Raw genomic sequence first — 26,185 nt, forward strand, 5'->3', positions numbered from 1 at the left:
ACTTGTATCTTCTTAGTTTGTTTATAAAACATATAATAATTGGCAAGTAATACATTTATTTATCTCAGTGTTTTATTGCCTTTATAAATGCTTCCACAAATGTTTCCACAGTATCTACAAAAATGCCTCGTCGAGATTCAGGCCGTGATCCATGGCCACCTTGGAGTCGTCGTCCAGCCCACCAGCCAACGTCAATAGGTAGTCGGGATCGTCGATGGAACTACTGGGCGGCGCATTGTACATCCTGCGGTAGGAGGCTTCGATATTCTCGTCCAGCATTCGATCCACAATGTCACTCTGGACCTGTCCCGGTTCCTGGGACATTTTAAGCAGCAGATCCGCATGACTGGGTGTCATTTGGGGCAGTTGAAGATCGGTGGCTGCTGTGGGATTTCCATTTGCCCTTCGCTGGGCGATTTCCGCCGATTCCGCGCCCATTTTGCAGATGGCACACCTGCTACGAGAAATTCTCTTCTTCAGATTGACCAGTGCCATACGATCCTGCGCGACCAGCATTCGTTCGTGGGCCAGCTGGGCTTCCTTTTCGCCGATCTCCTGGCCCCGCTTGGCCATGATCTTAAGCTTGGCCTGGAGCAGCTGGTCCGCCTCCTTAGCCTTCTGCTCGGCCAAGTGTTGGCGACTGGTGGCCAGGCGATAGGCGCCGGTGGCTTGGCCCAGTTCGTCCTCCTTGAGATTCAGGGCGTTCTCCTTATCCAGAAGATGGCGCTTGCGCTGCTCCATTTCGCGCTGCAGCTTGTGGTAGCGATCCCGCTCCTCATCCGCCCGCCGAATAGCTTCGCGTGCCACCTGCAGTTGGGCCTCCAGTTCCCGGCGATCTCTGTCTGGGTCGCCGTGCTCATTGAGCTGTTGTCTTAGCTCCATCTGCTGGCGTTCCACTGCCAGTTGATTGCGCTCCTGCTGGAGATCGTGGTGTAGTCGGTCCATTTCCGCAAGCTGCAGGGCTTTAAGATCCTCCACACGCTTCTCGTCCCGCTGCATTTGCTCGCGATGGAATTCCTTTTCGCGCTCGAAAGCCTTGCGCTCCGCTTCCAGACTGGACATTCGCTGACGGAGCTGCCAGTTTTCCTCGGCGGACTCCTTGGACAAACGGCCCAGCTGCAGCTCCAAGGTGCTCACCAGTTCCATCAGGCGGCGCTTCTCCTCGTCGGCCGTCTCCTCGTCCATCTTTAGACGCCTTTCCTGGTCGGCGAGGCGACGTTCTCGCGCCTCCAACTGCCGTTCCCTTTCCTGGTTGTCACTCATCCCGTCACGAAGTTCTTGAAGATTGCTGGACGCCAGACGCAGTGTGTCCAGATAATTTCCATGATCCTGCACCGCCGACAACTCGACCATTTTGGCCTGACGAATACCCTCGAGGTCCAGCTCGTGGGATTGACGCAGCTTGCGCACCTCATCCTCATGATCCTGTCGCAGGCTGGAGATCTGCTCCACGTAGTCCTCCTTCTGCTTCTCCAGTTTTTCGATGTAGTACTGCCGTAACTCGCTGTTCTCGTCCTTGAGTCGTTTCTCTACGACGGACAAGTGCTCCTCCAGCACCTTGATTTGTTTTCTGGACATCAAATAAAATTCTCTTACTCATTTGCATTATTCTTCCAGCGGCTGCTTAAAACTTACTTATATGAAGTATCTATCATTTCGATCTCCTGCTCATAGTTGACCTTCATGTTGGCCACCAGCTCATCGAGTCGCTGTTTCTCCAGTAGATTGCGCTTGGCATCCATTTCCAGCAGAAGCAAATGCTCCTGTTCCTGACTGGTCGCCTTGTGGGGCTCCTTCGTTTCCGGTTCCGGTTTCTCCGCGAGCGGCGTTGCGGACACCACTTCCTGGACACGCACTGGCTGCGACATCATCAGCTGGAGGTGCATGTTGATCCGCTCCTGCTGTCCTTTTATGTGCTCCTCCATTTGCTGCTGTCGCTGCAGCTGCTGTTGGATTAATGCCTGGAACTTTCGATCCTGATCCTCTTGGCGACGCTGCATCTCCAATAGAGTCCGCTCTTGACTCTTCATTTGGGCGGCAATCACCAATTGTGCCTCCTGCTGCTGCAAGGCATTGAACTTGTGGCTGCTCTCCAGGTTGAGATTGCTCAGCATGAGGATATTTTGGGTGGCGGCAGTGACGACGGATGGAGCGGGCACGGCGGCCATTTCCGCCTCCTGCTCCAAATCGTTCTCATCGGAGTCGGGCAGGCGCAGGATGTCGGCTGTATTCTTCGAAGGACTTTCACTTGAGGGCTGTGCCTTGGCGGTCTGCGCTTTAGGTGTAGTTGGTCGCTGATCCGGCTCCTGCTCCAGACCCAGCCAATCCGCGGTGACTCCCCGTTTCTTGGAAACGGGAGTGGACATTCCCGAAACAGTAGCATTCGTATCCCTGCCAAAGAGGCCCAACGGATCGGCATTCATATTAATGGTGGCCGATTGCGCCGAGCTTCTTCTGCCAGTGGAAGTCTTCGGCCTCGCCTGCGAGTTGTCCGTGGTGGTGTCCGTGGATTGGCGCGACATGGATGGTTTGCTAGTGGCCGGACGTTTGACGGCATCGCCCGCCAGAATCTCATCGAAAATGTTCTTCTTGGGCTCCGCGTTGCTGGTCAACAGATCATCGAAAAGGTTCCTCTTGGCGCCGCCACTCTTGGGTCGCTTGGGATCGAAGCCCAGGTCATCGTCCTCGACCAGATCATCATCCAGTGAGATAGATGGCTTCTGCTTCACAATTCTCGGCGTGCTGGTGGCATTGGGTGTCTTCCGGGCACCAGTTCCCTGACCCTGCACATCCGCCTCCGTCTCCTCCTGAATTCCAAACAAATCCTCCAGTTTTCCCTTGGGCTTCGCCAATTTGGCTGGTTTCTTGTGACCCACTCCCGCTGGCGTCTCAAAGAAGTTGTCATTATCCAGGCTATTATCGCTGAGCAGTTCAGCCAGCGGATCGTCGTTGAAATTCATTTTGGATTATAACCAATTGTAAAAAGTAAGGACTATTGATATGAAAACGATACGGTTGCCTAGTAACGTATTTTAAATGTCTACAGCAACGAAAATAATCGAACAGGACATAGTAGCCTTTAATATTAACTAAGGGAATATCGTATAAAAATGTTTTAGGATTTCTATAACAACATTTATTTTAAAAATACGTTTAAGTCAGGTTTTACTAATTTTCTTTTCATGAGAGATTATAGCATTTTTAATGAAGGCTTACAGATATGAAACCGTAGAATAAAAAATAAAGTCAAACTAGCTTCACATAAAATTGTTTTATTTTAATTAAAATTATCTTTTTTATTTATATAAAATATTTAAAAAAAAAAGTGTTCGAGTATTCGTTGGTATTTTGTAAAGCGTGGAGTGCGGTCACACTGCCGTTGATATTGTTTTGATTTTTGTTAGAAAATGAGCAATATTTACATCCAGGAACCACCCACGTCGGGAAAGGTGCTCCTTAAGACCACTGTGGGCGACATAGACATCGAGTTATGGGCACGGGAGTGTCCGAAGGCGTGCCGCAACTTCGTGCAACTCTGCCTAGAGGGCTACTACAAGAACACCGAATTCCACCGGCTGGTCAAGGGCTTTATTGTCCAGGGAGGTGATCCGAATGGCGACGGCACCGGCGGCGAGTCCATATACGGGCAGCCCTTCAAGGATGAGTTCCACTCCCGGCTCCGGTACACGCGTCGTGGCCTTGTGGGCATGGCAAATTCTGGAAAGGATGACAATGGCTCGCAGTTCTTCTTCACATTTGCTCCGACGCCGGAGCTGCAGAATAAGAACACGCTTTTCGGCAAGATCACCGGCGACACCATCTACAACATGCTCAAGTTGGAGGAAGGCATCGTTGATCACCAGGAACGACCGATGCATGCCCATCGCATCGTTTCTACGGAGGTCCTCTCGAATCCATTCGATGATATCGTTCCTCGAATTCTCTCCCAACCTTCCACGAAGAGCAAAAAGTCCAAGAAGGAGCGACAAGGAGTCAAGTAAGATTTACGTTCTAAATGGGATACCACATTGTTAACATATTACTGAGTGGAAACAATTGATGTTGGCTTTGTATACTGCATAATAATGCGGCGTATCTGTAACGTATTGATTTATTTACCATATACTGAAGTCTGTAATACCATTGCTAACGCTTTAATATAATCAACAGAAACTTCGGCCTGCTATCTTTTGGCGAAGAAGCCGAAGGTGACGAGGAGGAGACCAACGTCTATGTTAAACAGAACGCCGGTAAGGCGAAATCCCTGCACGACGTCGCGGATGATCCCAAGCTGAGCAAGGAGCCCATTCGTGTACCAAAACTAGAAAAGGCCGACATCAAAGAGCACTTGTCCGACGATTGCCCTGAGGACAGTGTCAAGGAAAAACCGTCCACTGCTAGTACGGATCTCATCAAAATGAAGCTGTCTAAGAGATCAAAGAGTGGAGCAGACAAGAAAGCTCAGCCAGTTGAGGAAAAGTCTGATTCTGAGGATGACGAGGATGTTTTGTTAACACGGGAGGAGGAACAAAGTCGGAAAGTCTCGGAGGAAAAGTGAGCTATAATAAAATAGGTTTTATCATGTTTCATATCATAAATAAATCATATAATTTATGTATTTTAGATCCAAGATCCGTGAGGAAATCGCTTCTCTGAAAAAGCAGTATCAAATGGATAAGCAGAGCAAAGACAAACTAGTTAATGGACAAGAGAAAGCAGCAAAGTCCACCGAAATCAAGGGGTCAAGCGAAAACCATTACATTAACGATTTTATAGAGTCTAAGGAGAAGTACACCGCCAAAGTAAAGCTTCAACCGAAAGGGCAGTCAAGGTGGGATATATATTTTATTCTTAAACCGCTTTTAAAAGATTTGACAAATTTATTGAAATTGTAGAGAGGCATTTACACTGAGCCTACTCTCCAAATTCCGAACGAAACTGGACAACTTGAAGCAAAAGTCAAGCTCTGATGATGGCGAACCGGAACCGAAGGATATAGACGATCGCGTAGTGGAACAGGAAATAATCGGCGACGATTGGTTGTCCCACACCCTAAACTTTAATAGTACGACTCCAGTTTTGGCTAAAGATGCCAATAAAAAGGGCGACGATTGGTACGATGCCTACGATCCACGAAATCCTCTAAATAAACGTAAGCGGGGCGAAACTGGCTCCAGTAAATCGAGTTCGGGTAAATCAAAAAGCAGTAAACGTGACTTGTAAAGAAAAAAAATAAAAAAAAAAGAATGTTTCCAATACATATCGATGTGTTTGTATATATTACTATCTGCTAAACTGGGTGGGAAGTTAATGTTTTGTACATTAATGTGTAGAGTCATATAAACCAATTTATATTTACACATTTGTGTGTCATTTTAAATTGCGCGGTATTTTATTGGGAGTACCGTATTTTCGCTCCATTCGGTGGTGCAGCGTTGGCCAGCCTGGGCACACTGCACGTTTGAGCCAGACAAAGTTAACAGCAGCTGAGACAAAAAAGCAAATTCAAGGTGAAGTAATTGGCTTCAAAATAACAGGTAATAGCAGTTGATTGCCAAATCGGCTTGCTCATTTGCTCGAGTGGCTGACTAGCTTCAAATTGTGCGTGCAAATCGAGCACAGAAGTGCCCAAATCAGAAGGTTGCGTCAGGAAGGAATTATTGATTTTATTCGTCATTTGTTTTCGGTCGCCACAGCTACTCGACTTTGTTTTTGTTGAGGCGGAGCTGCCTGAGTCACCACCGCAAAAAAGAGCCCAGTTAACACGGACCTTGTGGATCTCCGGATATTTGGAGATGAGTGCCAAGAGCAGGAGACCTGGCACCGGCGGCAGCCAGACGCCCAACGAGTGCGTCCAGGTGGTGGTCCGGTGCAGGCCCATGAGCAATAGAGAACGCTCGGAAAAATCGCCGGAGGTGGTCAACGTGTATCCGAATCGTGGCGTTGTGGAGCTGCAGAATGTGGTCGATGGCAACAAGGAGCAGCGCAAGGTTTTCACCTACGATGCCGCCTATGATGCGGGTGCAACGCAGACGACGCTCTACCATGAGGTGGTCTTTCCCCTAGTCAGTTCCGTTTTGGAGGGATTCAACGGATGTATATTTGCCTATGGACAAACGGGCACAGGCAAAACCTTCACCATGGAGGGAGTACGCGGAAATGACGAACTGATGGGCATCATACCGCGCACCTTCGAACAGATCTGGCTGCACATCAATCGCACCGAGAATTTCCAGTTTCTGGTCGATGTATCCTACCTGGAGATCTATATGGAGGAGCTGCGTGATCTGCTAAAGCCCAACTCCAAGCACTTGGAGGTGCGGGAACGTGGATCAGGCGTTTATGTGCCCAATCTGCACGCCATTAACTGCAAGAGTGTCGAAGACATGATCAAAGTGATGCAGGTGGGCAACAAGAACCGCACCGTGGGATTCACCAACATGAATGAGCATAGTTCAAGGTGAGTTTGGGTTCGGTATAAACAGAACTTTAGTTAATAAGTTAAATTTTACTTGCAGATCCCACGCCATTTTCATGATCAAAATCGAGATGTGTGATACGGAAACGAACACCATCAAAGTGGGCAAACTGAATCTCATCGATTTGGCGGGCAGTGAGCGGCAGTCCAAGACAGGAGCATCAGCGGAGCGCCTGAAGGAAGCCAGCAAGATTAACCTGGCACTCTCTTCGCTGGGCAACGTGATCTCCGCCCTGGCAGAAAGTTCGCCACATGTTCCGTATCGTGACTCAAAGCTGACCCGATTGTTGCAAGATTCGCTGGGTGGCAATTCGAAGACCATTATGATCGCCAACATTGGACCATCTAACTACAATTATAACGAAACGCTGACAACGCTGCGGTACGCTTCACGGGCCAAGTCCATCCAGAATCAGCCGATCAAGAATGAGGATCCACAGGACGCCAAGTTGAAGGAGTACCAAGAGGAAATTGAGCGACTCAAACGGCTTATAGGTCCACAACAGCAGCAACGCAGTGAAAAGCAGGTCACAGCCAAGAAGCAGCGCGTCAAGAAGCCCAAAAAGGAGCCCGTATCTAAAGAGATGTCGGACTCTCTGCAAATTTCAACGATTGAACAGCCGGTGGAAGATGACAGCGATCCCGAGGGTGCCGAGTCCGAATCTGATAAGGAAAACGAGGCGGAGGTGGCCAAGTCCAACGAGGAACTGGAACGGGAGCGCGTCGAGAACTCAAAACTGGCGGCCAAATTGGCAGAATTGGAGGGTCAACTCGTTCGCGGCGGAAAAAACCTGCTGGACACGTACAGTGAGCGCCAGATTGAGCTGGAGAAGAAGCTGGTGGAGATCGCTGAGCGCAAGAAGCGCGAAATTGAGATCCAACAGCAGCTGGAACTGCAGGAGGAGACCACTCTGGAAATTCGCGAACGGAATGTTTCACTCGAACAAGAGGTGGAGCTCAAGAAGCGCAAGCTCTCCAAATGCTATGCCAAATATTTGGCTCTCCAGCAGGAACTCAACGATTGCAAGTCCGACCACAACCAGGATCTTAGGGAACTCGAGATGGCTCAGAACGAGCTGGTCAAGGAGCTAAAACGCCAGCTCCTAATCATCGACAATTTTGTGCCCATCGAGGTAAAGCAACGCCTGTACACGCAGGCCAAGTATGACGAGGAGCAGGAGGAATGGAAATTCTCTTCGATGTCGCTGCCCACGCCTCCTGGTGGTGATGGCAAGTTCAGCAGCAAGCGACCGGTGTCGCATCCTCAACGCAGAAGGCCCACCTCCGAATACGCTCTGCAGGAAGCCAAATCGAATTCACCGAGCTCTCTACGCTTCAAGAGCGAGAACATCGTGAACTACGAGCTGGAGATGCCGTGTCGCACCACCCAGGAGTACCGTACGCCCAAGGTGTCCGCCTCGCTGCAAGCGGTGCTCGCCCAAGCCATGCAAACGGGCGGAGATGATATCGACATCGTGGATTCGCACACAAACTCACTGCGCAGCCGTCTAGAGAACATTATCAATGCGAATGCCAATGGAGGAACTGGCCCAGGTGCTGGCACCGCTGTGGGCAGCTCCATACCCAATGTTCGCAACATTAAGTCGAGCCGGGGGCTGCCAAGTGCCGCCTCGAATCTGGACTCGAACCGCCGTCCGCCCACGGGCCGTCTGCCTGCAAAGAAGCCAGCTTCGGCGTATCCCAAAGCCCGCGGCCTGGTCAACAAATAATCACAAACGATTTTAATCGAATTGAATTGCATCTAACCATTGTCGTGCAAACACAACACTAACCAAAGTATTTCATAGTCATCGCAATATGTACACCTCGGTACTCTTAGCCCAATCTACTCACATTTCACGCTTTGTAAAAGTTTCCTTTTGTTTTAAGTCATCTCATGCAATGACCCCTAGAACTATCAAGATTTTTTATTAGCCACGTGCTTTGAGTGACTTGGCAAGCCGACCCCACGCTTCCTTAATTATTTTTATGTTTATTTGTTACTCGACTCGAATTATTGTTATTGATTTAATTGCAAACATACGTACGTTTTGTGTTCGATTAAGTGCAATCTAAGCTTAAGTTAAATCCAGCTGCAACTGTCTATTATTTACTTAGTAAATGATTTTTAGTTTATATTATAAACCAAATAAAGCAACTCCGTAAACACTGAAAGACCTCTAAGGTGATTTCTTTTTGGGGATTGAAAAACTCATAACCTTAACTTCACTTTGTGATGGATAAGAACTACAAAGTTTGTAGATAAATGCAGTTTCGTTTAATATAAATGCAATATTCAAAATACTGGACTCAGTTAGATATCCATTTTTCACTGGATTACTTTCAAAGAGCGACCCACTTCGATGAATGCATTAATGGCCCGATCGATTTCGGCTTCCGTGTGGGCAGCGGAGATTTGGACACGGATGCGTGCCTTTCCCTGAGGAACCACCGGATAGCTAAATCCGATGACATAGATGCCACGGGCTGAAATTAAATATTAGTTTAATATATATGTATATAAAGGTATGATTAAGTTTTCAACTCACTTAGCATCTCATCGGCAAACTTGGAGGCAAGACGAGCGTCACCCAGCATAACAGGGCAGATGGGATGGTTCTCGCCGGCTATGGTGAATCCAGCCTTTGTCATGGCCTGCCTAAAGCGCTGCGTGTTGCTCTGAACGCGCTGGGTGAGCTCGCTGGATTGGAGGAGCATGTCCATTACCTTCAAGCCAACGGCAACAACTGCTGGCGGCAGGGTGTTGGAGAACAGATACGGCCTGGATTTCTGGCGCAGGAACGAGATTAGCTCGGCGGGTCCAGTGGTGTATCCACCGGAAGCACCACCCAGTGCCTTGCCCAGTGTGGAGTTTATGATGTCCACCTCACCCATGACATTGTCGTACTCCTCGGTGCCACGTCCAGTGGCGCCAAAGAAGCCCGTAGCATGGCACTCGTCCACAAACACCAGGGCATTGTATTTCCTAGCAAGCTCAACGATGCGGGCCAGTGGTGCGATGTTGCCATCCATGGAAAAGACTCCATCGGTGGCGATCAGCTTGAGCCGAGCATCGCTTGCCTTCAGCTGCTCCTCCAAGTCGCCCAGGTCCCGGTGCTTATAGCGCTGTTTCTTCGCCTTGCACAGACGGATGCCGTCAATGATGGATGCGTGGTTTAGTTCATCGGAGAACACCGCATCCTCCGGTGTGAGGATGGCCTCAAAGATACCGGCATTGGCGTCGAAACAGGAGGCGTACAGAATGGTATCCTCGCGCCCATGGAACTGGGCTATCTTCTTTTCCAGCTGCTTGTGTATATCCTGCGTACCGCAAATGAAACGCACTGAGCTCAGACCCGCGCCGTACTGCTCCAGCAGCTTCTGGCTGTGCTCCACGATCTCCGGATTGTTCTGGTGGTCAAAGGAAGCTCGTAGGAGGACATCACTGGGATATTGCATCAAGTTCACTTACCGCCAGTCCCAAGTAGTTGTTGGCGCAAAAGTTGAGTATCTTTTTATCGCTGCCTTGCACGGTTATCTGAGTGCTCTGCGAAGATGTGATGATTCGCTCCGCTTTGAAGGTGCCTGCATCCATAATCCCGGCCAGCTGGGTGCCCAGGATCTCCCTCAACTGAGCCTGAGCCGCTGCGCTATAGTGGCGTCCTCCCACTGAGAATCAGTTTGAAAATATATATCCTTATTATATTAAAACAATTTATTTGACTATTTAAAAGATTTCGTAATATGTTTAAGATACATTTTTTATGTACTTAAGGAGAATTCGTCAAATGTTTTCACGTTAAATTATGTAAATATTAAAAAAATTTCAAGGTGTACAGAAATAGAAATGCACATGTTTCAGACACATAGAATAGATATATGTTTTTCCTATTTTCTTATCATTATTTTTCAAAATTAAAAAAATATAAATGGGGCTTAATACGAGTTCTTTATTTGTTTTTTGGAAAGTCATTTAGAAACAACCATATGGAATAAACGAGCTATATACGATATACTGGCTTACCCCCACGAAAGAGCAGCGATTTGGAGAAAATTGACATATTTTCACTGATTTTTCCCACACTTTTCTATTCGCGAAAATGTATTTCTGGCTGTCTGGTTGGTGTCCAGATCCGCTCGACGACTCGTCTGGCTCTTGACTGAATAATAGCAACCAGGCGACGTGGACGGGCATGGAAACTAGTCTCCCTAGTTGGGGGCTCGAACTGCAAGCAGCTGATTTTTGTTTTCCACTTATAAATAGTACATACATATATATATATTTACCTCCCTCACTAGCAAATACATGCCGGCTTTCGTTCAACTAAATTGATTTAATTTACTTTCACTCTGGTTGTCATGGGTGCCATTTAAATAGCATAAACACAATGAGATACTTAGGCGCAAATGTATCTGATATTGCAAATTGCTTCCAAGGTCATGAGCTTCAACTAAATTTAAGTCGAATCCAATTCAAAGATTAGCTGCTAATAGTGAGCGAAGCTGATAGTGTAATGAAATAAATAAAAAAAATAATAGTTTAATAACGCTTCTATAACAAATTATTGATATTATATTTTGATTTTATAAATAAAAATCTCTTGAGTAATTTCTTAAGTCAACCTTTAGAGTACATTTATCATACATTTATTTATATGCACGAAAATTGAATTTAGGGCTTAAATTCAAATGCAATTATGTAATAATTTTTTTAAATTATAGAAATAAATTGATAATAAAATTTCAAAATAAAATACGAAAGACGCTAGGTTCTACCGAGATTTGAACTCGGATCGCTGGATTCAAAGTCCAGAGTGCTAACCATTACACCATAGAACCTTTAATAATTCTTTGTCCAAATAAGCCTATAAAAATAATATATATATAATATATTGGAAACATGTTAAACACAAATTGTTGTTTAAAAACATTCGTTATCAGATTAATGTAATCTAAAACGGGCTTAGGTCAATTTAATTAGATGGAAATGTCAATAGGGGGCTGATAGATGCTTGGTTGCTATAATCTGGATTATTTGAATTTTTATTTGAAATAATTAGTTAAAAAAATAAAAAATAAAGACCTCCAGAAATTAATGGCATTTGTTTTTGACCAATGACTTGTTTAAATATTTCTCCCTAGCACCCTAGCTAAGTAACAGGTATCTGATAGTCGAGAAATTCGAGTTTGGCGATCTCTCTTGTTATATAGAACATTAGAAATCAAAAAGTTATATTTGCATATATTCACATGAATAGATTTTTATTCACAAGAGCATCGAAATACATGAGTAATTAAAATGTAGTATAATGAATTACTTATAACCTGTTTATTATCCGTGATCATGAAACGAAACATTTCCCGAAATAAATCTGAAAGACTTTAGCCAATTTCTTTTATATCCATCCTAAATCCTAATCCATCAAAGTTTTGAGATTTTTTAGCAACTATAATAACGTTATTTTTGGGTATGGTAAACATTTCTGGAATCCTTGATCCACATATTTTTTTCACAAGGCTTTGGTCGTCAACAACGCTGTCATAAAATCGCACATTATCCAGATCACAATTGCTCTCCGAGCCCATGTTGAATTCTATAAGTGAAGCAATTAGTACTGTAACATAAAATCAATGGATAATTATATACCTGCGAAGCTAAATCGCAGGCTTCCGCCGGCTGGTACGGATATTTTCCAAGTGCACAGGGAGCTGTTGCGTCCTTCGTAGGAGGGATTCTCCAGATAGCTGCCCACCGACCCACCAACGGCTAGATCACCACCACATCCACCAGGAAACTGGTTGCTGGTGGAAAAGTAGAAGAACTTGAGGGACGATACTCGACGGCTTTCGAGACGCAGCTCGTTGGTAGATGTAATCAAAGCTTTCGTTTCCCATTGAATGTCCGAATTGGTGTATACGGTCTTGTTCGACTGTACATCTATTACCTGTGCGAAAGCGAAGTGTATCATAGATTTGCTCTTAATTCGTAGAAACCGCAATCATACCCTAAAATAATTATTATCCAAACTATCGAACAGCACAGTCATCACGTACAGCGTTATGCTGTAACCTCTTGGAACTCGGATATAATCCGTGCAGTTGGTAAGATTGCTGGTATCAATCACCTGACTCGGCTCCGTGTAGTTTCGATTGCAGTCTGTATGGAAAATGTTTGAAAAATTTGTTAACCAACAAATAGGGACTACATACTTGACTTTCGGCGTATGATTACTTCAAATCCTTGCGACTCCTCGAGACCGTCGCTGTGGAAATCCAATTGTAAGTTGGATTCATTGACTTCTTCGACTATCTTCAAACTTTTGTCGTGTTGTCCGCAATATGATCTAGAGAACTGCAATAAGATGTTATCAGTGGCGATTTCTTATAAAACGATCTATATTACATATGGTTTGGACAGTTTTATGTAGTCCGTGCATTTGCCTGTCCGCTGAGATATTTCCTTAAGGCGAAGCTTCCGGAAATCTAATTCCACATCTCCTTTGTTCTTGATTATCCAGAGGCACTGAATACTTCCCTCGTAGAATCTCGTGCTGTTGTCATACTGCATACCCAACGTAATAGTCTGTCGGAAAGAGTAAGAAGTAAGTAATGGGTATAGGGTACATTGATATCAGTCAGAAGTTTGCCACATCATAATTTGTTCAGGAAATCCTACCTCATTCAACCCCAAGTCGTACTCCCCTTGACCGCAGACAGTGCGCTCCATTTGCAGGATTAGCTCAAAGCTGATGTTCCTCTGAGCCTGTCTGGTATTTGCGCTCAACTTGAAGGACATGTCCCAAAAGGAACTGAACACCTTTGTCCTATTCGAGGGTTCATTGCCATTTATGCCACCAAAGTACTTGCCAAGATTCTGGCCTTCGACATCTTTGCTGTCGTGGATTTCCAAGTAGCTGCAGGTACGGCAGACGATATCGTTTAGCTGCAGCTTGCGCACCTCCAGAGAAATGCGGTAATCCGGCGGAGCGCTGGCCTGGAAGATGCACAACAGTGGTTCGCTAATATTGACCGCGTATTGTCGCATCACGCTCATGCGGGGTACTTCCAGATCTAAGGCCACATGCTCGTTGCAATTGGGGGTGAAGCGCACACTGGCCAGGAAGCCCCGGTAACTGTTCGAACTGTCCGTGGACAGGACAATGAGAGCTTCATTGCTATTCACCATGATAGTCGCAGGATTGGTCACATTGCCGCATAGGAGGTCCGTTCTCTGCTCCTCGCTAGCCACATGGCCACGATAGATGGTTAGACTGTCGAAGCCACAATTTCTGTTCGACTCCATATCAAAATACTTGAACTCTATTACGACGGCATGCTGTGGAGGCGCGGTGACCCTCCATTCGCATACCGTGTTGTGGGCATATACACCAGAATCCTCATTCTGCGGCGGGCGCAGAGTAAAGGATTTGCTGTAGTTCCCACCGCATTGTATTAGTTGGTATTGCATCTCGAACCAACGCGACAGTTGAGATACATAATGCAAGCGAACTCTGCCATTGCCCTTCACCTCGAACTCGGGACAAAGCCTGCCAATGCTCTCCTCCACAACACCATCGCCATTGCCGCGACGATAAGCCTCGAAGTAGGATCTGCTGCAGGCATACGACGCCCATGGACGTCCTCTGGTCCTCACACTGACCACCACTTGGTGGTGGTCGTCGTGCGCCAAGAATGTGTAGCTGCAATTGAACTTCTGTCCGCGGAACGCCGCCCAACTGGGACTGGCCAGGGTTTGGATCTCTGCTCCGGCCAACAGTAGGGTATCACAGCTGGGAAATACTTGGAAACTGAAACCATCGCCCGTTATATTAGAGTTCGTTTGGAATATCACTCGCATCCGGTCGGATGGCACCAGAATATCGTTAGCTGTTTGCCTGCCGCACAGGCTAGTCACCTCTATAAACTCTTCAGTCGTCCGATCGTAACGCTCCACCGTCAATCGATCGACCGAGCAGTTTGGTGAGCTAACAATGAATATTCGTTCCAGGAAATGTAGCCTCAAAGATAGACCATCATTGGTAACAAACTCCCATATGCGTTGCTTGCTCTGCAAGTAATTCTTGCTACTAATCGTCACCGGTGGCGAAGGTCGGTGGTCAATGCGAACCGCATTGCCAGAAGAGACTGATTTCCATGCCTGGAGGATGAACTTACTCTGCTGAGGGAGTCGGCTCTCCGAATGGTAGAGTATCGTGGAGAACGAACGCTCCAGGAGCGTGCTTTTCATGGCCATACCCCGGCATATACGACCCACTTCCGACTGTCCGCTAAAGATCACAATGTACTCCCGGTCGCACCGATCCGTTAGTGTTACATTGCCCTCCAGCACATAGCCGTTGCTGTTGCTAAGCGTCCACAGGCACTCAACTTCGCCGTAGGCATCATTCAGTGTTGTCAACAGATCCGGTGACTCGATGGTAACTCCCTCAGCCGCCTGCAAACGTCCGCCGCAATTGTGTCGTCTGTATGTGGCCCGGAAGCGTCGCAATTTGACGTTTTTGCTATTCAGAAGCGTTACACTTCCAGCTGAGGTGACCACGGAGACGAAACTATTGGTCACATTAGCGTACATCGCCTTGACCGGAATATTCGTAATGTCGTCTCTGAACACAACTGCTGGGCCGCCGGCTGTTTGGAATAGATACTCCTCCACCTTGAAGGTGAGCGTTGCACTGGCAGTGCCCACAAATTGAATGGAGCAGTGGTAGCTGGGCACTTGTCGGAGACTTTGGATGGAAATCGAGCCCGTGGCCTGATCTCCGATATTCGGCGGGCAGACTGTTGGTTCACTGGAACTGTACCGAGCTCTCAGCGGGGTGGCACTTAAATCCAACTGGTTGGTCATGACAACGACGAGCATAAAGTTGTCTGTGGACTCAATAATTCCGCTGCCGTTGTAGCCACCATCGATCCGGAACTCGGTGATCTTGGATAGTGAGTTAGCGTCGTTGTAAAAGGAGAAGTGCGCCATACTTTCCAATCGAACGATTTGCCTGAAGGATCTGAAATAGGTTTTGTATTTTGTAATATATATATCTATATTGTTTGTTGGTAATAACTTGTTTATTTCCGTTCTTACCGGTTTGTGTCGTTTCGCCTGACAACGCGAATATTAGCCAGATTGAGAAGATTCAGACGTACCCGTTGACCCTTTGGCACACTGATCCTCAAGCGGCAGAATCGAAGCCAGACCGACTGCGGCATTGGCGGAATTATGATGTCCCCTGAAGCTCCATTTATATTCCTTGAGCAAGTTCCCACATACCGCTCGTATTTTATCTTGAAGCCTCGATAATTGTTCACATTTTTGATGGCAACGAAGCGAATGGTCGCCGCATTTCTGTTTAGAGTGAAGAGATCAGAGGTTTTTGTGCTGCCATCCAGCACCAACAGTGTTTGAGTTCGATCCTCATAGTCAACAATTTCCAGGCGATCGCTGGTGCTACTTGAGGATGTTCCATTTGCATCGTAGGGCAAGTGGAGATCGGTGATGTTTAACCGAATAAACATGTTCTTGGGTAAGAGAATGCTATACTCACACACCGACGGCTTGGGATATCCACCCAAATGAGGATAATTCTCCGAGCTGATGAACCCAGACGATGCACTGAACTGGCCACCACATGTGCTTAGTGATAGGTTCAACCGAAAACCTCCAGTGGGTTCATTGAGCTGCGATTGATAGTGGACGAGAAGCAGATTGCCAGTTGTGCGCACCGTGGTCTGCGGCTTGCGACAGGTGCGGAGCAAAAGGCGGGCCAGTTTGGTGGCGCCATCGAAGAACTCCACATTTTCCTTGTCGCAGTGGCGGGCACTCAACTCGAATTGCTCATCAAAATCGACTGCAATGGTCTCACCCGGCGGCGCCATGACCAACCACGTGCATTCCGCGTGGGGATGCGGCAGATACGGATAGCCCGGAGACATAATCGTGTAGTTAGGAGCCTGCTGGTTCAACTGAATCTCCTCATTGCACTCGTTAAACTCTCGGTATGTGAGATTCCAAAGGCAAAGGCCGTTTATTCCTGAACTGCCGATATGGTATTTTATGTAGGCGTGCGAGCCGCTTGTTCGGAATAGTGTCGTTCTAATGTCCTGTTGGTTGCCAAACCTGCTATGTCCCAGCAAAGATGCATGTTCGTCCAAGCCATCGTAGATTAGACCGTATGCCTCACACTTTGCTGTTGGCGGCATATTATTATAAGTAATTGCAATGTCGATTTTTCGTCCTGGTCGGACGTCGATGTGCCAGGCACACTCATCGAAGAGGTTGTCCTGCGGAATGGTGCCTACGATACCCGTCATATTGGAGCCACAGGATGTACGTAGCTTCGCCCGGAATCCAGTGCCGTTGATGGATACATCACTACGGAACTGTAATCTTAGATATGGTGTTCCGTGAACTGGGGCAACCTGTGATGTCTTGCAAGCGTGCAGCTCGTTGTTCCATTTGCTGAGATCACGTGAACTCTGGATACGTAGATAATCGGCACTACAAGCGGGATAGTCCTCGAGATCCACAATTATTGAATGGGCGTATATATGATGTGAAGGGAACTGTGGCTTAATGGTCCATTCGCAATTTAAATTGGGTGTGTAGCCGTGTGGATATCCCGGCGAACTTATCTCAATGTCGCCATGATGGCTTAACGTCAGCTCCTTTATACAACCAGCGGTGGTTAAGCTGAGATTACTCTCCACCAAAGAGCTGTCCAGCACGCCCCACTTTAGTCGAAAATGAGTTAGTGCGTCATTCACAGTCTTTAAGTAGACCACATTGCTGCTGGAGGTAAACCTCCATGGACTGAAGGGGATATTGACCGCCAAAGCGTTATCATCATAGCCATCAAAGAGCTGGAAAAGGGTATGAAATCCATTTTTCATGGGAACTTGTCATCTGTATGATCCGTACTTACTAAGAGGCCTGAAATATATTCCTCAAACTGCAACGCAAAAACCTTCCCGTAGTCCGTAAAAATGCGCCAGGTGAAGGGTTGATCCTCGTTCCTAACGAAGAGCGGCGGAGGGGGCTCGATTGTTCCATTGATGCCACTAGTAATCTCGTTGTTGTGCACTGCGAGTGGGTGTAAGAAGTGATATTAAACAGATTCCTGTTGTCCAGTAACATACCGTAAGTCCAGCGGAGACGGAAGCCCCCAGCGGTGTTGCCTGGCCTGCTGCGGAATTTGATCCATAACCCAGAGTGGACCACCAAGGGAGTCTCTGGGAGCTTCTTGTCGCAGTAGAGGGCCAGTAGTGGACCCTGGACACCAGAGCGTATCTCTAAGAAGTCATCGTTGCAGTGATCGGAGCGAACAATGTCCATGGCCTCAAAGGTGACTTCCAAGGCATTTCCCGGACGTGTCTCGATGGACCACACGCACTCAATGTTGGCCGGATAACTGTCCGGATAATTGGGTGAACTAAGGCTGCCGCGGGCTGATGTGATATTCCCGCCACATGAGTTCTCAAAAGTGCTAAACTGCGCCTGCAGCCTTATTCCGTGGGTCAGGATACGCACATTGTTTGCGGGCACTATAAGATTGGCTGGATGATCGCGACACATTTGGTATAGTAAAACCTGGTCATCGTCGTTGAGCAGCTGCAGACCCTCCGAGCAATTTTGCGAAACGGCAGTGCATTTAGGGCACTCCAGCTGATTAATGCTAAGGCTCAGTTTGCTGCCCTCCGGTGAGGAAACCAGCCAGCTGCAGTCCTCGTCCAGGCGGGATTGCAAGTATCCCTCGCCAGTGGATAGCGGTCCACCACACTGGCGCTCAAAATACATGATGAACCTGCCCCAGGTTCCGGCCTGGGCTTTGAAACGGACTCGCAGCTTTTTTCCGTGAACTATTCGGATCATTGGCGAGTCCTCGCCGCAGGTCTTCTCCAGAAATACTTCCTTGTTGTCCGGTTCCAGTTTCGTTAGTTCCACAAAGCTATGTGAGCAGTTGCCTGAATCCGTAAGGTTAAATTGCTCAAAATGCGGCCTAATGCCATACCCATTAGTTACCTGAATGATTGTAAAAATGATCGGACTTGAATTATTATTCTAATTATTAATGACATACCTCTACAGTCCATAAGCACTCAATGTTGGATGTGTAATTAGCCACGTTTGTGCTGTCCAGGCGATTGTGGAATCCGGGGGTGGTCAGCACACCGCTACTGGCGCTTATGTATCCTCCACAACTGGCTGGCACCTGGACAAAGCTGGCCTTAAAGTACTTCCTAGACGGCGCCGAGCTGCTCACAAAGCGAATCACTAGCTCATTTCCCGGCGAGGTAAAGGTTTGCGTTTGCGTCTCCTCGTGACAACTTCGGAACAGTACTACTGAGGAGTTGTATCCACTGGGTGCGGATACGGAGAGACTAGATTCCGCATCGCGGCACTCGATCTGGGCCGCCTCGAAGTAGACTTCATGGAGTAGGAGCCGGATCTGATTGCCCTCCGATGCTGTGATAACCCAAACGCAGTCCATGTCCACGCTGAAGGGTGCATTCGGCGATTCAAATCTTCCGCCTGATTCCCGAAGGTGCTCTCCACATCCAATGCGCTTGTACTCGGCCCGGAAGCCTTGCATCTGCACCGAAGTATCGCTCTTAAAGCGAAGAAGCAATCGATTCCCGACGGTGGTGATGGGGTCCAAGCCATTGTTGGTGCACAGATGCTGCTCGCTGAGCGTTTGGTCGTCCAGCATGTCGATAAGGGACACATAGTCATTGTCACAAATGGAGGAAAATTCCTCGACTGACAGGTGGGAGAATATGAGCTGTAAATGATTCTTACGCCCACCAGCTCGAATGTCCCATTCGCAGTCTAGGCCTGGCGGATAGTTCTCCGGGAAATTGGGCGTTTCAATTGCACCCTGCAGGCCCTCCACCCGAACTCGACAGTTTGTTTGGTAGTCCAGCATGAAGTCGGTGCCGTCAGGTGCATCATGGCCAACATCGTAACGTACAAGTACTCGATTTCCGGTCGACTGTAGCGGTTGGGCAATTGTTCCATTGCAACGCATCACTATTGGACTGCTGGCGGTGGTGGGTCCATCGTATAAGGTCAGTTGACCACTACATATACGGTTGTCATTGCTCCGCAGTTGCAGGCTTACTCTGGATCCCTCGGCGACGATGATCTGCCAGTCGCAAGCAAGGATACCACGATTTCCCGCCAATAAATGCGGAGAATGAATGGTCCCCGTGGATGAGGTCAGCTTGCCGCCGCATCCGGCTCCGATCTGCTGCCAGCTTAAAAAGAAACCCTTCTGCTCCATGGTGCCATCTGACTTGAACTTAAGGTGCAACACATTTCCGAATGAGGGAAGCCTGCTCGGAATTGCAGTGCCGCAATAACGTCCAATCAGCGGTGATGATTCAGAGTCGCCATTCCTAAAGTTTAAATCGAAAATCATAAGGGTATTAATTCGTATGCAATACCTTTGCATCGGATTACCTTATTTCCAGCCAGTCTGTCCAGCATCCAGTGGAACTATACTCTTCCTCCAGCGTAAAATTGTGCACCACCAACTCTATGCGGTGGCCAAAGGGTGCTCTTAAGATCCACTCACACGTTTGAGATTCTCCATAGTTCTTCGGCCAATTTGGTGATTTGATGTAGCCAAAGCGGCCTGTGAAGGTTCCTCCACAACTATCTATAGTAATTTAATTTAAATTTCGGAAAATTACTTACCATTACATAAAAGTACATATTAATAGTAAATAGTATTTCCTACCTTGTTTGGCAATGTCAAATTGAATTAAATAAAGTTGGAGCGCGGGCGAATTTTTAAGTACGTTTATCGTCAACAGATCTACATCGAAAACGTCAGCCACATTCCCAGAATAACTGAAATAATATTATTATTATTAATAGCTACTCTTGTTTTCAGATTTTAAGTATCTACCTATTTATTAATTTTCCTGGACTTGTGCTATTATCATATATGGATATACTTCCCGATGTCCCCAATGCATAAATAGTGATATTTTTCCTTCCGGGAAAGTCAATGAACCACTGACAAAATGTACCCCGAACGCCCTGCATTAATCGCCTGCCGGGCTCGTTAAGAAACCCGCCGCACTGATTGGGAACAAAATTGTATTCAAGTCGCATTCCACGACCTCCACCGGATCCGTGGAAGACCAGACTAGCCCGATTGCTATGTGACAACAGGACGAGGTTATCCGTTGATTTAACAATATGCCGCTTTTGATCCGCCGATAAATACACCTACAAGATTGAACCGTGGTGTAAATATATAGTACTGGTTGACAAATATCACTTACGTCCAAGTAAGATGTTTCATTTTCATTATTGGCAGTGCCCAGTGATAGGTCAGTGATTCTCATTTGAACAGCCGTATCCAGTGGTCCGGTCAAGTTGTAAGTACAGGTCATGTCATCGAAATATGGACCCGGATAGTTGGGAGTACTGATTATCCCGGAATTGGTGTTGAAGTTACCAGTGCACACTGGAAAGTAATGACATTTAGCTTTGTTTCGAAAGCACTTTTTGAAAGTATAACTTAACCACTAAGTTTAATTCATAGATTTAATTAGTGACTGCTGCCGCTAAATTGAAGTCCATTTATCTTGAATAAGTAAATTCATATCTCTAGGCTTTAAATGCCTTACCTCTTGTGTAAGTCAGATCAAAACTTTTAGTCAGACTCACGCCACTCAAGCCGTACACATAGCGCACTAGAATCACATTTCCAGTGGATGTTATCGGCTCCAGTTCACTTTCCTCGTGACTTCCGCAGATGCGCCGCATAAGTGGCGCGTCAGTTGATCTTCCGTCAAAGATCTCGATGCTCAGATAGGAACAGCTCAACAATTCCAACAGTATAACACGATCGATCACCAGCTTCACTTGCGTCCCTCGTGGCTGTTCGATTAGATAGAGGCAGACCTCGTAGTTCATGTAACCAGAGATGCGACCCCGTGGCTCCGTGTACACTCCTCCACAGCCGGGCTGGCCCGGCACCACTTCATAGTGCATCTGAAAGGAGCTATCCGAACGTATGGCATCCGTGTGAAAGTCCAGGCGCAGGCTATTTGAGGAGCTATACAGCGGCAGCGGCTGAATAGACTGACAGGCGCGCAGCAACTGGCGATCGGAGTCGTAGACAATGAGTGAGTCCTGGCTGCAGTTCCCGGCAGATGATTCGCTGCTGCCCAGCGATATGTCGTAGAACCGAAGGACCAGCCGGTAGCCAAACGGCGCCGTCAGTTCCCAGCGACAGTCGAGTTCCGGTCGGGCCTGACCAGGATAGCCAGGAGATCGCACCACGCCGGTCTGTGTCGATGTCAGAGAAATAGTTTCGCCGCAGGAGAAGGGCAAGGAATTCCAGATGACATGAAAGCCCTTGCCTTGGGTCTCGTTGTCGGAGCGGAACCAGAAAAAGACCTGCTCCTGAGTGGTGATAACGCTGCCATTTGTCATGGGCAAACGAGAGCCGCAGAATCGACCAATCAAACGGGAGGACAGGGAGTTGCCATCGTGCAGCTGCAGAAAATCGGCAGTGCAGTCGGCACTGTCCTCCAGTTCGAACTGGGTGAAGGTCAGGTTGAGCACCAGGTTTCGATTTGTGCGTATGATGAAAGGACAGCGCTCGTCGGCCTGATAATCGCCATCAGCTGTGTTGGGTGGGTAATGCAACTGTCCTGATGGTCCACGTATCGTGACCCCGCAAAAGAATCGCTGATGGGAGCAGGTGGTGCCAGTGTAGCCGTGTGGGCAAACGCATTGGTACTTGGCATCCGGTAATAGGCGGCATGTTCCACCATTTAGGCAGGGACTTGGGTGGCACGCATCCGACGAGCTGCACACAACGCCGGTATAGCCAGGCTGGCATATGCACGTGGTTCCCCTTCCGTTCTGGACGCAGGTGCCGTTGTTCTGGCAAGGATGCTGGTCGCACGGCAGTCGACTGGAGTCCGCGGTGCATCCATCAACACCATAGCCATGTCCAAAGCTACCCAATGGGCAGGTACACACCACCATGTCGGATACATACTCGCACTTGGCCAGCGGATGGCAAATCCCCTCATTGTTGCACGAGTTAGAGTCCGATGCTGTGCATGTTCGTCCATCGCCCGTCCAACCGGCTGGACATCGGCCACAGCGATGTGAGCCCTCTGTGTTGGTGCAGGTTACCCGTGGCTGGAGGCTACAGCCGCCATTATCCTCGGTGGCACATTCGTCTATATCGCGGCAGAAGCGCCCATCACCCGTGTATCCCGTTGGACAGGCTCCGCATCGAAAACTTCCCGGCAGATTAATGCACTCAGCATGGCAAGGATTCACGCGCGGCTCACACTCATCCACGTCGCGGGAGCAGGCACTTGGGCTGGCGGTGGTCACATTGGCATCTGCCCAAGTCCATCCCTGATCGCAGATGCACACATAGCCAGCGGAATTGGCCGCCTGGATGCAGGTGCCATGTTCGCCGCAGAGCTCCCGGGAGCCGCCGAACAGACAATTGTTGTGACGAAGACGACAGTGGGTGCCAGTGAATCCATTGCGGCAAACGCACCTGAAACGGTACATATTTCATTGCCTGGACGTGGAACATCTCGTCAACTTACCGGTAACTTCCTGGAGTGTTAATGCACTGGCCATTGTTTAGACACCCATCGAGATCTGTCCCGGCCAAGGTGAAACACTCGTTTACGTCGTCCTCACAAGATTCTCCCTAAAGATAGTCGAATTTACTAATTCCAATAAACAAAAAAGCTAGAACTATGTAATATGTACACAGAGTGATAATTCTAACCTCAAACCTCTCTTACTTCTTTGCTCATGAAACGCCCCAATAACTGTATTCCAAAGTCAAAGTGTGATTTGGATTTTTGGCTCTCTTATTTATCGAGATCTCGACGTCCATACGGACAAACGGACAAACATGATCAAGCATACTTTATATGGTTTCTTTTGGTATATAACTTGCATTGTAATTAAACCATTCCAGTCATATAAGTTCTTCTTCCAAGTGAAAATACGCCCCATAATCTCTTGAGAGACGCCCCCGCTTACTCACTTGCCAGCCCGCTGGGCACTCGCACTGGAATCCCTTGTAGGCATCGTGGCAAGTTCCACCGTTTTTGCACGGATCGGATACGCACTCGTTTCTGGCCAGGTTTCCCGCGAGGGTCTGCAGTATTCCCCTGACGCGTTCCACGCGCTGCAATTGCCGGCGCAGGATGCGTTGATTGAGCCCACTTCTTTTCGTAGAGTTTCTCGCACTGAAAATCCTTCGTTGAATCCTCGTCATTTTACGCTCCACATCCTGGAACATATCCCTAACGGCCTCCACTTGCAGGGGCTCCCTTCGAGCCGCTTGGCGATCCGCAATAATCCTTTGGCGCCGCCGCAGCACCGTCATCATGTCTACATCATTGATTGTCACGGTAGCGGATTCACCCATCAATCGCAAGGAAACATTTCGATCCCAAGCCGGTTCGAGAAGAAGATTATCGTTCGATTGTCTCACAAGATGGGCACGTTTTTCTAGATTGTCCCGAGATGCATCCGACGGAGGGAATAGCAAGCAAAACACGAGTAAGAATGAACATTGTAGCGACTTAATTAACATTTTTCTTCATAATTTTCTTGCGTCACAAGTTCTCAATAAACGATATTCTTAAGATGTCACACTTTAAACATATAACTGAAAATGAAGTCACTATTTGGTCCGCACCACTGGCAATATCCACGAAAACTGGCGCTATATAGGCTTGAGTCTCGCATTTTATACTGCCAAAAAGTGGGCGTCTACGATTAAGAATTTCAGATCATATTTATGTATAACCGCTACTCGAGTAGCTGAGGGGTGTAACAGATTTGTTTAATATTATAATATTTGCTGACCCCATAAGGTATATTTATATTTATGATTAGATTTACAATCCGAGTCGATCTATCCATGCGCCGGATAAGTAAGTCTTTATCTTATTTCCTAACGCTCTTATAAAAATATGTTATTAAGGTCTCTATTTAAGTATATTCGAATTCATCTCTCAACGAACCAACCAAGCCTTGAAATGAATCCCTCATGTGTGGTAAAGGACGACGCGGTGCCGGATGTCCTCACCTTGGTATAACCGGGGTATAAAATAAGAAAAAAAAAATTAAATTGTTCAATTTTCAATTCTCCCGCCGACTAGTCACTTTATTTCAGTTTTTAACGCGATCACTGTAATCGGAGAACGTGAATGATTTACTATCGATAAGTCAGCGATTACTAATAAGAGTAGACCGGGTGGCAACGCCAGGAACAGCTGTTTGACTGTTGCTTATTTTCAATTTACACGTAACTTTCAAAACAATCAAATTGCTTTGGAAATGATTATCCAGAATAGAAGTCCTCTAATAGGGCAGATTTTGAGACGATGCCATCGACAAGGTAAGTAGATATATTGTTTTCATAAATCAGCTGCCAATTTGAAGTGTCTTTACAACTTTACAACTCATTAAGCGGTGGAAAACAACGCTATAAAAGCCAATTTAACAGCATATTTTGGAAAATGGCCCGAAACGGAGCAGAAGGAATTTCGCCAGCATATGCGCATCATCACGGATTTCATTAGTGAGCCAGAGGAACAGCAGCTGCACGAGGAGATCGAGCCCTATATGAGTCGTCTGCGCTACGAATTCGATCACTGGGACGATGTGGGATAAGATAACGAACATGTATGTTTGCATGGATGACATCCAAGTTGATGTTGACCGTCTTGCAGGCCATACACGGTTTTCGGGAGACGGAGCGGAAGAAGTGGTTCCCTAAAAACAGAGAGGTCCTGGAGCGCGTGCGCCAAGTCGCCTTCGATGGAGCAGTTATGCCCTATGTCCACATCCTGGATCTTGCACCCGATGGCGTTATCAAGCCCCATGTGGATAGCACGAGAGTAGGTCCATAATTGCAGTGATAACACCAGAAAGGCTTATCAATACTTTCCTTCATCCTATTAGTACTGCGGCAACACCATCTCTGGGATCAGTTTACTTAGCGACAGTGTGATGCGACTTGTGCGCACGGATGAGCAGCGATATCAACAGCAATCGTCGGGAACTGCAACGGATCCGAATTCGCAGGGGTCAGAACCCGATGCAGCTTATCGCCATCAGCCGGAGGCGCCTCTAAAGAACAACTTCTACGCTGACATCCTGCTGCCACGCCGCTCCTTGTACATAATGAGCCACACGGCTCGCTACAAATTCACGCACGAGATACTAGCTAAGGAGCACTCCCAGTTTCAGGGTGCGCTGGTGCCCAGGACACGTCGCATTTCCATCATTTGTCGCAACGAACCCTGAAGTCTTTTAAATGAAAATTAAATTATTATTTACTGCAGTTGCAAAAAAAAATTTTTGTAAAAAGTAGTTTGTTAGCATAGAATTTGTTAGTAAATTTTAATACAATTTCAAGCGAACTGAACGTTTTTATTTGACTGAATGGCCATTAAAAAAGAAGTGAGCACAGATGCAGCAAGAAGTTTACTTCGCCTGAAAGATCCCACTCCTCCTGCGCCGACTTGATCCTTTTTTTCCTGGACAAGTTGATCCTTTTTTAAGCGGCCATATCGTTAAGCATCAATGTTTAGCAACATAAATGTTTAGCGACATCAATCAACAATGTTTGGCAACATCTATGTTTTCTATGTTTCAAGTCCACAACTACACTG

General features: G+C 47.3%; 6 protein-coding genes and 1 non-coding gene across 7 annotated transcripts; 3 read left to right on the forward strand and 4 right to left on the reverse strand.

Moving 5' to 3' along the window:
• Nucleotides 1-69: 69 nt before the first annotated feature.
• LOC117139108 (trichohyalin) lies at nt 70-3,070 on the reverse strand. The gene is made up of 2 exons (XM_033301245.1): nt 1,636-3,070; nt 70-1,570 (listed from the first exon to the last, which is right to left on the reverse strand). Exons 1-2 carry the CDS (start codon nt 2,958-2,960, stop codon nt 115-117), a joined length of 2,781 nt encoding a protein of 926 aa, XP_033157136.1. The 5' UTR covers nt 2,961-3,070; the 3' UTR covers nt 70-114.
• Nucleotides 3,071-3,358: 288 nt separating this feature from the next.
• Nucleotides 3,359-5,260, forward strand: LOC117139117 (spliceosome-associated protein CWC27 homolog). Its single transcript, XM_033301260.1, has 4 exons — nt 3,359-3,997; nt 4,171-4,554; nt 4,625-4,831; nt 4,896-5,260. The coding sequence occupies exons 1-4, from the start codon at nt 3,408-3,410 to the stop codon at nt 5,221-5,223; spliced, it is 1,509 nt and encodes a 502-aa protein (XP_033157151.1). The 5' UTR covers nt 3,359-3,407; the 3' UTR covers nt 5,224-5,260.
• A 194-nt stretch (nt 5,261-5,454) lies between these two features.
• On the forward strand, nt 5,455-8,648 carry LOC117139110 (kinesin-like protein Klp68D). The gene is made up of 3 exons (XM_033301247.1): nt 5,455-5,537; nt 5,697-6,460; nt 6,519-8,648. The coding sequence occupies exons 2-3, from the start codon at nt 5,796-5,798 to the stop codon at nt 8,206-8,208; spliced, it is 2,355 nt and encodes a 784-aa protein (XP_033157138.1). The 5' UTR covers nt 5,455-5,537; nt 5,697-5,795; the 3' UTR covers nt 8,209-8,648.
• Nucleotides 8,649-8,673: 25 nt separating this feature from the next.
• Nucleotides 8,674-10,650, reverse strand: LOC117139122 (2-amino-3-ketobutyrate coenzyme A ligase, mitochondrial). The gene is made up of 4 exons (XM_033301269.1): nt 10,503-10,650; nt 9,951-10,147; nt 9,028-9,889; nt 8,674-8,965 (listed from the first exon to the last, which is right to left on the reverse strand). Exons 1-4 carry the CDS (start codon nt 10,537-10,539, stop codon nt 8,808-8,810), a joined length of 1,254 nt encoding a protein of 417 aa, XP_033157160.1. The 5' UTR covers nt 10,540-10,650; the 3' UTR covers nt 8,674-8,807.
• Nucleotides 10,651-11,245: 595 nt separating this feature from the next.
• Trnaq-uug lies at nt 11,246-11,317 on the reverse strand. The gene has a single exon. It is a non-coding gene; the product is annotated as a tRNA-Gln (tRNA).
• A 445-nt stretch (nt 11,318-11,762) lies between these two features.
• Nucleotides 11,763-24,096, reverse strand: LOC117139101 (cubilin homolog). Its single transcript, XM_033301233.1, has 17 exons — nt 23,542-24,096; nt 23,090-23,196; nt 21,134-23,037; nt 20,786-20,970; nt 20,404-20,729; nt 20,233-20,345; nt 19,953-20,151; nt 18,571-19,888; nt 17,630-18,512; nt 17,416-17,573; nt 15,579-17,353; nt 13,155-15,501; nt 12,882-13,061; nt 12,689-12,830; nt 12,484-12,635; nt 12,126-12,423; nt 11,763-12,072 (listed from the first exon to the last, which is right to left on the reverse strand). The coding sequence occupies exons 1-17, from the start codon at nt 24,094-24,096 to the stop codon at nt 11,861-11,863; spliced, it is 10,854 nt and encodes a 3,617-aa protein (XP_033157124.1). The 3' UTR covers nt 11,763-11,860.
• A 674-nt stretch (nt 24,097-24,770) lies between these two features.
• Nucleotides 24,771-25,933, forward strand: LOC117139131 (alpha-ketoglutarate-dependent dioxygenase alkB homolog 7, mitochondrial). Its single transcript, XM_033301281.1, has 4 exons — nt 24,771-24,906; nt 24,979-25,172; nt 25,241-25,408; nt 25,473-25,933. Exons 1-4 carry the CDS (start codon nt 24,846-24,848, stop codon nt 25,815-25,817), a joined length of 768 nt encoding a protein of 255 aa, XP_033157172.1. The 5' UTR covers nt 24,771-24,845; the 3' UTR covers nt 25,818-25,933.
• Nucleotides 25,934-26,185: the final 252 nt, after the last annotated feature.

The sequence above is a fragment of the Drosophila mauritiana genome, chromosome 3L (genome assembly GCF_004382145.1).
Source record: "Drosophila mauritiana strain mau12 chromosome 3L, ASM438214v1, whole genome shotgun sequence".
Taxonomy (NCBI): Eukaryota; Metazoa; Arthropoda; class Insecta; order Diptera; family Drosophilidae; genus Drosophila; species Drosophila mauritiana.